At 39.7% G+C, this 13,928-nt stretch overlaps 1 protein-coding gene across 1 annotated transcript; it reads right to left on the bottom strand.

Moving 5' to 3' along the window:
* Positions 1–570: 570 nt before the first annotated feature.
* Positions 571–1,486, bottom strand: LOC6635613 (uncharacterized). Its single transcript, XM_002059096.4, has 2 exons — positions 882–1,486; positions 571–831 (listed from the first exon to the last, which is right to left on the bottom strand). The coding sequence occupies exons 1-2, from the start codon at positions 1,415–1,417 to the stop codon at positions 747–749; spliced, it is 621 nt and encodes a 206-aa protein (XP_002059132.1). The 5' UTR covers positions 1,418–1,486; the 3' UTR covers positions 571–746.
* Positions 1,487–13,928: the final 12,442 nt, after the last annotated feature.

Genomic DNA, 13,928 nt, shown 5'->3' with positions numbered 1-13,928 from the left:
ACGCTACTTGCGATGCTGGATGCTATTCAAATTAGTGAACAGAAAATGTTGCCTGGCGGCACTTGGCATATTTGCCTGATGCTTAACCGAGTTGGCACACGCACAACACCCACCCAGATCGAGAGCCGATCTGTGCAGTGTAGTTAGTGGCAGATATATTGGCATTGCGGAATCGCTAAAGTGCTCCACAATGGCACTTGTTCTGACAATGTTAAATGCGCGCTCTTTGGCTCTGCCTGTCAACTCAACTCAAGTGGCCCAGTACCGCCCAGCCAGTCCATGCAGGGGCAGGGAGCAAGGCTTGTGACTACACCAAAGCATTGGAAGTGCACTTGTCACAACCATTGACATGAATGCGTCGCAGCTAGCTTTTTAGCTGGCGGTCGGTGGCGGGGGGGAAAGCGCCAGCAGCAAATTAGAGAGCGAGGAAGCCTAAATACTTTTCCATACAATTGAGCTGTTATTACTGACCATGGCTCTGGTTGTTAGTCCGATAGTCAAAATATGGCCAGAGCCTTTCACCTACTATAAAATATACCCACTTATTACCCACTCATTTTGTAAATTAGCCTGGGTTTTTAATTGCATAGCGCTGTTCGATTTATTACCACGTCAAAGCATTTTCCAACATATACAAAGAACTCATTTTCCGTCCTTTACCACAAGCAATTTCAAAACATATTTATGTATAACATATGGCTATACATCCATAAAGTTACACAGCATTGTAACTCCAATAGACATGGCTATTTGGTATTTATCTTAAGGCTGTTGTAATTGAATTTGCTTCTATATGTGGGAGCTTGCTCTAGAATAATTGGCCCACGTTTGCTGAAAAATTAGTATTAAATGAGTGAGCAGAAAGCACAAAGAAAACTAACCAGGCGCAGTAAAACTGACTCAAATCCTCGTTGTCGGTACCTTCAGTCCTTCTAGTGCTCTTCGATCCCTGGCTTCTTAAAAAAGTGCGCATTTGATTTCTAAGGTAATACGGACACCGATTACTACAGTTATCTATAATTCCTCCCAATGCACGTGTAAGCAGTCTCTCCATTTGCTCTTCCGGACTGGGATCGTCAAAGATATGTGGATTTACGTAGTGCATTATCCTAGATACAGTGCGCTCGTAGTCAAGAGGTAGCCCAGTTAACCGATCTACACGAAACAATCGAGGGACCAGATTCCTTGGTTTAGGCTTGATCCGCACTATCGTTTTGCGCCACACACGATGGACAGTTGGTAGCTCCAGACGTTTGGATGTATTTCGGAAGTTCTGCTTCAGAATTCGCTGCTGCTGGCAAAGAACCTTATTATTGGACTTGGCATATTTCGGGATCAGCTTTTTATGCGCTGAGTTAATATTTGTAGGACATTGTTTGTGTTTCTTTTGGGTCCTAGTAAGATGTTTAACAGCCATACTCAGAATAATTACTATAAATTTTGTTTATCTCGAAATATATAAATTTTTATATTTTCTTTGTTTTAAAATTGAAATGGATTTGTTTTTAAACGCAATGATTGCTAGATGAATTCGAAAAAGGTGAGGTTTTCTATTGCCTAATGATTTTTGTCGAACCGGAGAATCGATGGCACATAATGGGAGAGTTGCAAAACGGATGATAGAAAGATAAGTAATTATTTAATTTGTATTTAATTAACAAAAAACACAAATCAGTGCATTTATATGTATGTGTGTAGTCAAGTTTCAAGTTGCTGTGGCCACAAGCAACTTAACTTTTGAAACATTGTCAGATATAATAAACGCTTGCTGTGCATATTGTTGGAAATGACACCAACATAAACGAACAGCATGCGAGCAGCACATCCATCTGCACGTATGTTTGTCTGTGCCTGGGCCTGGGCCTGTGCCTTTGAGACCGCATTATTGCATTGCTGCGAACAATAGCAATTGCAACTACTTGTACTTGATATAAGTATGTACAAATGTAAGTAGTCGTTGGTGTGCGGCATGTAGCCCGATATATGACCAGCCAAAGTCAGTGCTATTGAAATACGAGAATACTTATACACACATGCATTTATATATACATACGTGTCCACTCACGCACATGTGCACGATGGGCTGCAATGGAAACTGCACAAATAGAACAAAGCAATATAATTAATCATCAAAGAACAAGCCAAGCAGAAACAGCATGATGCTTAGGAACAACAGCGATACAAGCGCCAATCTTCATGTCATAACAACGGCAGGAGTGTAAATATTGTTGCAATGCCATAAGATGGATTGCAAAAGCAAATGTTGCAAATAAAGTTTCACTTTACTGACTTTTCAGTCAGGCGTGCATGTGTATGTGTGGTCAATACGAGCACTGTTTTCCAAATATAAGACATGTGTGCCTCTATGAACAGGTCAATATCAAAACTTAATTAATTTCAAATAAAACTACATGATGCTGCCTAGCTTTACTAATCATTACCAACTATCAAATAATAAGCATCGATGTTTTTTATGTTGACATATATGCTTTTAAATGCCTGCTTGTATCCTGCTGCCTGCTTGATCACTCTCATCAATTTACTTGTGCTTACTGAACAACATGAAGCACTAAAGTGAAAGAAATGCTCGTTGAGCAAATGAATGGAATAGATATAGATTTTTGTCCAAATAAATGGATTTGTCGAAATAAATGGATTTTACATGTTACAACAGGGCGGTCGATAGTCAATTTCTGCGCCCAATGTGTAAGCCATGTCAAGATGACATTAAGAATGGTAACAGACATTAACAACGATTAAAATATAACGAGGCATTAACAACTCATTTCACACACACACACACAAAAAGTTGATAAACTTTTTATATTCATGCAAGTGACCGGCAGAATTTCGATTTTTGTAAGATCCGAGCGGTCTTGATTATATTAAAACATTATAATAATAATAAAAATGAACACGTCTTTGATTGAAATACATATTCAAGTTTATCTGCAACTTATTATCCAAAGGAGTAAATTTGGTCAAATACCACAAGAGCGAGGCTATTACAAGCTCTTTCCGTGTAAAGTGGATTCTGCAGCCCACCAGCCAACGACATGACCGCAGAGCCAATTCAAGAGCAGAAGCAACTCGATTTAATGGAAAATCGACCACAAAAACAGTAACAACTTGAGCGATTCAGAAATTGCAATATACGCTGACCACTCCAAGGAAATAAGACAAAGACCCTAATAGTGCAGCAATTGACACGCTCTTAGTAAGAATAGCACGGATAGCGCTTTGCGGTGCTACTCGGCAAGCAATGAGGAAGTTTAACCACAGTCTGCACTGAAGCTGAAGTATCACATATTTAACATCCCCTTAGCATGAATACATGAGTGAGGATACATTTAAATAAGAGCGCGAGTATCAGAAAATCATTAATGCTTTATATTTTATAGGCGATATTCCAAGCCCAGATCTAAATAGATTAATTTTCTTATTTATTAGAAATCATATTATAAAGTGATCTACTCTTGGTTAGCCTTTATATAGACTCTTACGGAACTTTCATGTGCATACATGTGCATGTATAAAAATATTAAAGCATTTCTCTACTACTTTCAACCCCCAGACATTCAGTTATTCAATTAGTTAAATATATTTGGTGGATCTTCAATCCATCCATACTGGTATCTGCCAAGAATTTGGATGGGGTCAGTTTATCAAGGGTTATCGTGGCCTGGGCGCCACTTGATGTTGACAACGTGAAGTACAAGTTTTAAGAATAAGTAACGCGAAAAGTGTACAAATAAGCCGCCAATTGCAGGTTCACCTCCTCACTACGCTATTTTCAGCAAAGTAATTCAAGTGTTCCGTGAAATGAGTCGAAAATTGACATTCAATTTTCAAGACCATTGCACATTGCCGAGCGTGGCCACGCTGCATGAGATTGCCCAAAATAAAGGTGCGCTACGGATTTTCACTGCAGTGCATTGCTTTAAGCATTGCATTAATGGATAGCGACAATTTTAGCAAGTGCCAGAAAACTCGTATTTACGATGTCAAATATTTTTCCATTCACACGAAAGTATATACAGCTGATATTAAACAAATGCTAAATCCTATGTACCTTTAGATAGATTAAATGCGAGTTTCAGATAATCCTTCGACTGCTTTAGTGCGTGTAAAAAATTCTCTCAACGATCTTTGAAATTGAGTTTGAAACCGATCGAGGGGTACGCCAATTAACCACTGTTGTAGGCGAAACTTCATAAATCGCTGGAACACATATTCATTAAGTGCTTATGTAAAGCGTTGAATATACATTTACTGCAAATCGGTCAAAACCACAAATCAAGAATAATTTACCCAGATTTATATGCCAAATTGATTTTGAGGCCAAAACTTGTGCAAGTCTAATGAAATTTGACCGAGTTATGGGCGGGTAATTTTGACCTGTCTATATAGGATATTTGAGGGTACCATTTTCAGGTCAAACCATGAACAAAAAACCAAACTTTATAATAATTTGTTAAAATTTGCTCGAGTTATGGCGGGTGCAATGTCTACTTGCATTTTGACATTGAACCATGTTGCCATACTAAGATGCCAAATTGATCTACAGGTCAAACCATGAACAAAAAACTAAACTTTATAAAAATTGGTTAAGATTTGCCCAGGTTATGGGGGTGGGGAATTTGACCTCTGTCTATATAGAAAATTTGAGGGTGCCATTTTCACTTGCATTTTGACATGAAACCATGTTGCCAGATTTAGATGCCAAATTGATCTACAGGTCAAACCATGATAAAAATGCCAAACTTTATGAATATTAGTTGAGATTTGCAAGAGTTATGGGGGTGGGCAATTTGATCTATGTCTATATAGAATATTTGAGGGTACACTTGAATTTTGACACAGAATTATGTTGCCAGCTTAAGGTGCTAAATTGATCTACAGGTCAAACCATTAACAAAAAACCAAAATTTATGAAAATTGATAAAGTTTTGGCCGGGTTATGGGGTGGGGATTCTTACCTATGACTATATAGGATATTTGAGAGTACCATATTCACTTGAATTTTGATATGGAATCACGTGGCCAGATATAGATGCCAAATTTATTTACAGGTCAAACCATGAACAAACCACCATACTTTATGAAAATTGGTTAATATTTGCCCGAGTTATGGGCGTGGGGAATTTTGAACTATGTCTACACAGGATATTTGAGGGTACAATTTTCACTTCAATTTTGACCCAAAATGATGTTGCCAGATTAAGGTTTAAAACTGATCTACAGGTCAAACTATGAAGAAAAACTAAACTTTATGAAAATTGGTTAAGATTTGCCAGAGTTATGCGGTTGGAGAATTTTAACCTATGTCTACAGACAATATTTGATAGTATCAATTTCACTTGAATTTTGACATAGAACCATGTTGCCTGATTAAGATGCCAAATTGATCTGATCTGAATATCACATATGTGGGGCGGATTTCCCGAAACCCCGTCTTAACGTGCATCTTTGCAATTTTCAGCTTTCGTGCTTTTCAGCATTAGGCTGTGCGTTGATCAACAATCAATCAGTCAGTTAGCCATTCAGTCAGTCAGGACAAACATATATTTTATATATAGAGAGTATCCTATGACACTTATTAAAGAGTTTTTCACACGGACTTTAGTATCAGTCCCTATATAATATGTATTTTCAGTAAATCCTAAAAATGTAAGCAGTCGCTTAGTTAAAGATGACCGAGCGTAATTAGATTCAAGGCAGAGCCACAGGTGTGGCAACGAGATGCTGATTCATGCATATGACTTAACGTGTTCCGAAAGGTTATGTTGCTCATTGTTGCTGTTGCTCTGTACATGGTGTACCCACATCCCGAGTACGCATTCAAATGGAGCAACAAGGACATTGACAGCATCCTGGACGAATTTGTATAGGCTTGGGAGGGCGGCGAGCCATTGTGTGTATGATGGCCTGAACAGAGGCAAGAGAAGAATAAAATTTCAATGGAACAATTGCAAATATTAAGGAATTTTTCATCATTGTTGGCACGGAGCTTAGGCCAGGTGTTGCGCAGGCATCTGGGCAATCAAGATTCATTGTCGCATGCAGTGAGCAGTGTGTGCCTGGCGTGAGGAGTCTGTAGGAAGAGCAAACTGAACTAAGGAACAAGGGCTAGTAGGTCATGGAAGCTTACTTCGGAATGCACGCAATTAGAGTTACAGTCTCTGTCCTATATGGTGCGAGCCCTACAGACCACCTCTCACTGAGTCGCTGAGTCTGCAATTGCAACTTTCCCACTCGCACTTGCCATAATTATTCAGCACTTTTGCGTAATGAGTGTGTCGCAGTGAAGCCAGAAACAAGAAGCGCTCAAATTCTGCCGACTTTGTCCCTCCGCTTTGGCGCAGCTCATTAAATATTTAATAGTGAAATTAAAAGAATATGCAAACTGTGCGCAAAATGGTCTGACATGGCTTGCCGCACGAAAAGCCACCAAATGTACATTTGCAGCTAAAAGTTGTCATATACCATAGTAACAATTTAAGGAGACTACAGCAATTATTTACACAATTGTTTATTAAAATTACTTTAAGAACTTGTTAATTTCGCTATATAGTTTCATTATTATAATAAACACATTTGGACCAAACTTTTTCAGTTCAAGCCCGACTGACTCTTGGGCACAAATCCTTCTCCAACACAGAGCTCCTTCGGCTGCCATCTTGTCTAGGCCAGTGCCTGAATGCGAAATAAACTTGTGCAAGTATATTTGTTTTTATTGATCGCTTGCGGTTGTGCACAATTTAGATCAAGGATATCGATATGGCTTCATGTTCATGCCAGGCATTTTGTCAATATTAAAGAACATTTATGCCCGTTTTCATTTTGGAGCGTCTCGTGAAAACTCGATAGGCAAAGTGGAAAATAATGTGGCTCAGAAGGCAGCCGCGCAAAATGTTCTTGCTGCCGGTATTATTGTTGTTGGAGTAACAACAAAATTAAATTATTTTCAAGTGAATTTATCAGCATGGCATAAACGATTCGGTGTAGCTCCCGGACATTGCTAAATATTTTTGTTGCCAATTGAGTGTTTGAGAGCGGCATTAGACCCGCCTTGGCACTTATGATTGTGTTATAAACGACATAATTAAGCAATAAAATGTTTGGCCGTATCGGTCAAGTAAATTATCATGCGAATGAATTTTGATTTTATGATTGCAAGTGAACCTTATACGCTTCCGCTACAATTGGCAATGTGTATGCTCAGTCGTATTATATTATTGCCTTATACTTGGCGTTAATTAAGTGTTTGCTAATTAACATTCTTACGAGATATATATTTAAAAACTGAGCCAACGTGCTCGTGGTCAGCGAAAAATCATAAGCGACCCCATACTTTCAATATACTTATCATATGCCAATGTATACAAGACAAATCCGTTTCTCACACGTTCGTGTTCTTTACTTAAAGGCCAAGCCTATTTTTCTGAAACATACTGCCTATTAAATAGGCAGGTTACTTTTGCATAGCCTCGTCACACACAAAAGCCCTGCGCAACTCTGATTTTTATAAAGACTCTTGGCAATACACACTGCCATCGAAATGTGGCAAAGGAACCGACCCTCCTGCTTTTAAAACAGGCTGAGCCAGAGGCACAGACAGAACTCGGCTAAGCGGACGTTGCCTGATTAATAAGGGCATTAATTTTGCTAAATTACTATAATACATTAGGGAGATCGAAGCCATTTGTCAAAATTAACCTGAGGACCAATGTAAATGAATTCGCCAAGCGTACTAATGAAGTATATCGACATCATGGGCTCTTGTTTGGCGTGGTTTATCCAAAGAGTATTCGGTAGATCTGGCGGACGACTACGTGGCAGAAAGCTGTCTTACTCACAGCACGTGAGAGACATTGATGTCGATGTTGAAAAATCTCGCTGGAAAGCACTGCGCGTTAATCACCCATTAAGAGGGATCTTCCTCATTTGTCCAGAATGTAATCTGCATAAGTCAATCTTAAATATTAAAAGAAACTACAATTCCAGCATTTTTCACTGACTATCTGTCAGTCAAATTGTTGTAGGCACAAATATTGTTTATATTTTTACGTAAGACCTATGACATGAAGCAGCTTGAGTCCCTATTCGGTTCTAGTGATTAGAGAATTTATGTGATTTTTCCGTCGGCCACATTTGGGGGGTATCAGACAGAGACTTACGGATGCACTAACGCACATGGAATATACTTCCTACTTCGAATTGCAGGCATACTATAAAAAATGCACAATGTGCTCTCAACACACGAAGAAACAAAATGTTAAGCGTCGTCGACCCGTCATCGTCCCGATACCTGCCCTTGTCCCTGGAAGGTGTCGTCAGCTTAAAGATTCTAGGTAATGGTGAAAAGTAGACAATTCTGCTTTACATTTTTATGTGTTGCTGTACAAGCAATTGGCGGGAGCGCTGAATAGGAAGAAAGGCAAAAAGTGGTGGCAAAGGGTGATGGGTGATGGACTAAGCTAGTACTGCGTGGGTGGCATTAATAATTGAAATATGCACTAACAGAAAGTTGAAGACGTTAATGGCGCTCGTCAGGCCAAAGGGATGAAACTGCCGCCGGCGCTGGTGTTTCTCCTTTGGCTTCTGGTTCCGCCACACTTCTGACTTCGTGCTTGATTGAGGTTTACTTTGCCGAGAGGCTAATGCATAAACCATGCACAGACATCAACGAGCATCTTATATGAAGTGCCAGTGCTGCTCCTTAGCAACAGTAGTGTCTGGGCTCTGACTGGATTCCACCTAGGCCTCATGTTTCTAGCTCATTATAAGGCAACGCCTTTGACAACTGGCTACCGCAAAGTCTACGCCTCAGAGCAATGCCCATTTCGCTAAACTTGTCCTTTCGCGTTGCTTTCCCGCTTTCCTGCCTTCCTGCTTTTTCTGCTTCTTGCTTACTTCCGTCAGCTCCCTGTTTTGCGATTGCAAATGACGATGCCATATTCCCGCCATATTTCCATATTCCCAAAACGCTGGCATGCGTAATGAGCTTGTGCTAGAGGTTAAACTTTTTCCTGTTTTGTAATTTTAAAATAATTTCGCTTAGCGCAGAAAATATAAATTCGTACGAATATGTACATAAGTATTGCGCATGGGACTTTACATAAACGTATATATTTAGCCTTGGGTTGCTCCGTGGCCGGGCCCAGTTCAAGTCGCTCACACATTGATGCCTACTCCACGCTGCGACGCACTGCCTGCAGCCAGGGGCAAATATCTGCTTGCTTACCGAAAATATTCCCCTAGCAGTCATTTGCGTTTATTATCACATCGCGTTGCCTGCTCCCGCTCCTGTTATCCTAATGGACATCGAAAAAAGCGTGCAGCCATAAAGCCTGCTATATGTGTGAACGATCCGTATTGAGCATAAAGCAGAGTTATTCTATTTTCTGCATTTGAGGCTTTAAAGCAATATGCTTAAAGTTTAATTTTACCGCGCAAAAATGCGGTCGCGCCTGGTACAGACTGTAACCGCAAACGCCAAAAGGAAATAAATGTGCGACATTGCAATGAAACAGGCATTTAAGGTGCTATAAAACAAGCCAAGCACGTATATTTCTAACTCATCTTAAAACAAGCATTTTTGCGTACCTTTACTTATATTTATACTTGTGCGTTTGCGTGTTTGTCTATGTGTGTATGTTAAAAATGCTGCGCCCAAATATATATGGCTTTAGTGTGATTAGCTTAGCCGGTAAAGGCTAAGAACTATCGATTGCAGTAAAATAAATACAAACAGACCATAATATTGCTGTTCATTTTGGACTCATAATCAGCTGCTGGTTTGCTGGATAGCTTAGTTGCTTAGTGCACATGCAACAACATAGTTAAAATTAGTAAAACTTTAAAATAATGCTACACGCATTTTGATAAAAACAACAAACCCAAAAGCGCCATAAAACTCGTGACACGAATTGGCAGCAGCAACATTTGCACATCGCTCAACAAAAAAACCACAAAGTACAAAAGGCAGAATGACTCCCTCGGGAGTTGAGTGTTCGGCCATCCAAATTGTCAGGAGCTTATGTCGGAGAGTAGATGGTTGGTGCATGATGAGAATTGAGGTGGATCGAGTGTTTGCGAAACGATGAGAAGTACGGAACGAAATGTCGCATATTAAAGTCGCCTTTCCGTCAAGATATCAACGTCAAACTCAACGTCAAAGTGGGCCCGCAGCCTGAATGCTGAAGGGATACCAAAGCAGAGCAGTAAGAGGTTAAATTATTTTAAAGTGCTTTGCGGTTATTTGGCTTCGTTCGTTACTGCTCTTTTGGCTAGACACTTGAAAAGATTTCAAACACATGACTAAAAAAATTTCATGTATTTACATATTAAAGTGGAATATTTTTTTGCCGTTTGCAAGTCCCATTTGCATGTTTGCAAGCCGTCCAGCTTTTCTTTCACTACGGCACATTTTACGGGTAAACAGTGTTAATGAAGTCGCATTAATTTGAGTGCATTACACAGACTACAATGGCTGAGGACGAGTCTAAAGGCCGGATAGCCGAGCAACAGCATTTCAAGTATACTGCGGAGGAGGCAGCACACACGCACACCCGGATTCGGGATTCACATGTATATGGTACACATGGTCGCCACAGCAGAGACAATGGCAATACAAACAGTAAGCAACAGGGAAAAATGGCTAAATGGCGCTATAAGGAAAGGGAAACGCTGAAGCTTGAACTGCAACCGCCCAGGCGAAGGAGTTTAAAAGCGGAGTCGTCATCGTCGTCGTCGGCCTCCTGGAGCGTCGTAAAACGGTGTTGGCAACATGAAAATCTTGTCATATTTTTCTTGTTTACTGTCAACATTTTTGTACTTCAAGTCCCATTATGTTAATTATGATGAAGTAAACAAGACACAGTTGTTATTTATTATAATTACCAGCAGTCAAGCGTCGAGTTGAAGACAATGCCAGAAGACACAAGGCGCCAGCATTAAATGAATTTGTTGCGTGCCCCAAGCCCGGCTATCCATAAGAATGAAAAATAGTTGCGAAGGGGGTACAAGGGCGCAATTAATTAACCGGGCTGCCAGCTAGGGTGAATTTTAGATTTGGGACATCCTTTAAGCTTACTAAGCCTTTCAATTAACTAACAAAATTGAATTGACATTTTAAAAAGTTTGACTTACTAAAATTAAAGCTACTTAGAGTTGCATCGGCAAATTGTAGATGCATTATTTACATATGTAAGTATCCACACACTCTAAATAGAAACTACACCCTTTTGCTTGACAGTTTAAATAGAACATTGCGAGTTTTAATGAAGCTTTGTATTTTGTATTGCCAGAGAAGTCGAATTTAATGTGAATTCTTAGCGTGCTTCGTTGCATTGCTAGACAAAAGTAGAAGTTGGCTATGTGAGGGTGTCTTCTTGAGCGCAAACAAAAACAATCAATAGAATTTTTTATGCATATCATCGTTTGTATGCGTGTTTCTGCTTATTTGCTCAAAAAAGTAAAAGCAAAGAAACGCAAATGCCTCACATACTCCCTCACACTCACACATATACAAAAGGGGTTATGTTTTCTAAGTCAAGGTATGGTCGAAAAAAGCCATGTCATATACTTCTGAGCTTATATTTTGTTAAGTAGACGGCGGTACGTCGGGTCCACCCGTTGCTTTGTTTGGCCCGCCCAAATGCATTTTTAATAATGCAGCGAACGTTGTGCTATCCAAAAACAATGACATTAATTAGCCGCTCTTTGTGAGTGAAGAACAAAAAGCACACTGTAGCCGAGCTTTGTGTTCGCTTCTCCCAATGCTCCTGATATTGCTCCTACACCACGTTTCTGCCTTATTGTGTTGCTATGTGCTCTGTCCATTTGTTTTATGTGCAGCGACAGCGGAAAAATTCATTAGACTTTTGCACAGCGTGCAAATTGTTGAATTCTAAACAAAGCGCATGAGAATATTTAGTTGGTTGGTGTAAAAGAATACAAACAAAGTAACTCGCGAATGAGTGTGAATGGAGAAATTAACGCGGCCCATTTAATACATAGACCTGGGCATACTAAGTACCATTGCGTATACATAATATAAAATCTCTTAAACCTTTACACAGACTTCTGTTTGATGAAATACGGGAACATACACAACTGCACACACTCCGAGTGCCAACAAAGCTGTGTTTGGCATACCTCTTTCAGATCTATTTGGTATTGTAGTTCGATGTTATTGCATTCTTCCGCTTAATGTAATGTCTGGCATCCCAGTTACTGCCCGGGCATGTTGCCGTTTCCTTCCCTTGCCCAGTCACCCCGCTGGCTTAAGGTGTGGGCGGGCTGACTTTTAATGGCGAGTGATGTCCTGCAGGCAGGTTTTCAACACATAAAACTCTTAAATAATTCGCAAGTGCAGCTGTAGAATGCTTATTTATATTTATATTTATATTTATATATATTCTACACTGTAGTGGGGTTAAGCTTGTCTGTGTGTGTGTTGTTGATTGCTTGTTGGTAGTCAAATGTATTTTTGAAAAAACAGTCTGTATATAAATACAGGCAAAATGTACCATAAATTGCAGTTGTGCATTATTGAGAATGTAAACAGGAAATGTTTTGTTTCTTTCCCTTACACTGACGTCCCCAACGCCGTTTATTTTACTTTTACTGGGGATGGAACTAAAGTTTTTACCGCTAATATTCGAGCACTCATTATATGACTTTAGTGCCCTCTTTAAAAAGCGTGCAGCAAAAATGTCATTACCCACACAAGGCTCATCGTGTATGGTTAAAAATATGAATAGAAAAAGTGTACATACACGATGTTGTTGTGGGTGTATAAAGCAGGCGCTGAGATGTATGCTACCCTTTTTGCGCAGTTCCGAGATTCCAAACTTCTGCAAACGTGAACTTGTGTAGCCCGAATGCGAGTCCATAAAACGGCGATGACTCTGCTGCGTTGTGCTAAACTTTAAATACCATGTGACCAGTATCAAAGGATGTAGAAAATATTACATAATTTTATGAATTTGTCAAGACAACACATTCGACTCTGAAGTAATTGCACATATAGTAAGTATATTTTTTAGGGCGTGTCCGACCTTGTTACAGAGCATTTCTTTGTCGGGCAGTTTCAAGCTAGGCACACTTACTTATTTTGATAACACTTTCTGCTGCGCTCTGCAGCTGTGCGTCAGAGTAAGGAATGTGGTGTGCGGCAGAGTGGATAGGCGGTTACATAGGGTGGTTTAGCGGCATTTTATGCGCCCTTGGTTCACGCCTAACTTATCGCTGAGCCAACTGCAGCTCAAGTTTCGCAAGTCTACTTCAAGAGCCATAATTACAGTTTGAGTGCTGCACGTACTATATATATTCTCTTTCTTCTGCTCTGGCACGAAAGCTAATACAAATAGCAAACCGTGTGCTCTCCGCACTTATTTTGGTTCTTTTTTTTTATTAAAATTGTTTGAATATCTTTTCAGTCCTAAGGCAATGATGAGATACGCACACGCGCACCCACACGCCACCAGTTGCACGATGAATGAAAGCAATCAAGCTAATTCATTTTAAAACTTTTCACTTGACTTTCAGACTTGCTCAACTTTGCAATATTAATTTTTTTCTTGCTGCCCAAGTATCTCAACATCATGACAGTTTGTGTGCGCCTGTGGCGAGAATGCGGCACATCAGAGTTTCCATAAGAAAAAAATAAATAAAATAGCGCCAAGCAAGTGTAATGCCATGCGAAACTTAGTTTTTCTTTTTTATCCCGTATCAGGGACTCTTGCAAAATGAATGACACATCAGTTACATATATATATAAATATATATATATATACGAAAGCACACCTCAGCAACGGACGCATTAAACTGAAGCATCCGTGCGATACGGACATGGCAAGTTTTTTGGCTTGGCGAAAATATACGGTATAAAATAAATTTATAACAAAAACGTGATCTGA

This window comes from Drosophila virilis, chromosome 4, assembly GCF_030788295.1.
Source record: "Drosophila virilis strain 15010-1051.87 chromosome 4, Dvir_AGI_RSII-ME, whole genome shotgun sequence".
Taxonomy (NCBI): Eukaryota; Metazoa; Arthropoda; class Insecta; order Diptera; family Drosophilidae; genus Drosophila; species Drosophila virilis.
The sequence above is the reverse complement of the archived record's forward strand: the minus strand, read 5'-3'. Positions and strand labels throughout refer to the sequence as shown.

Excerpts from the sequence above, each read along its gene's own strand:
- LOC6635613 (XM_002059096.4), bottom strand. The coding sequence starts at position 1,417 with ATGGCTGTTAAACATCTTACTAGGACCCAAAAGAAACACAAACAATGT. Across the intron at positions 832-881 it reads AGTCAGTTTTACTGCGCCTG|CAAACGTGGGCCAATTATTC; the intron begins GTTAGTTTTCTT and ends CTAATTTTTCAG.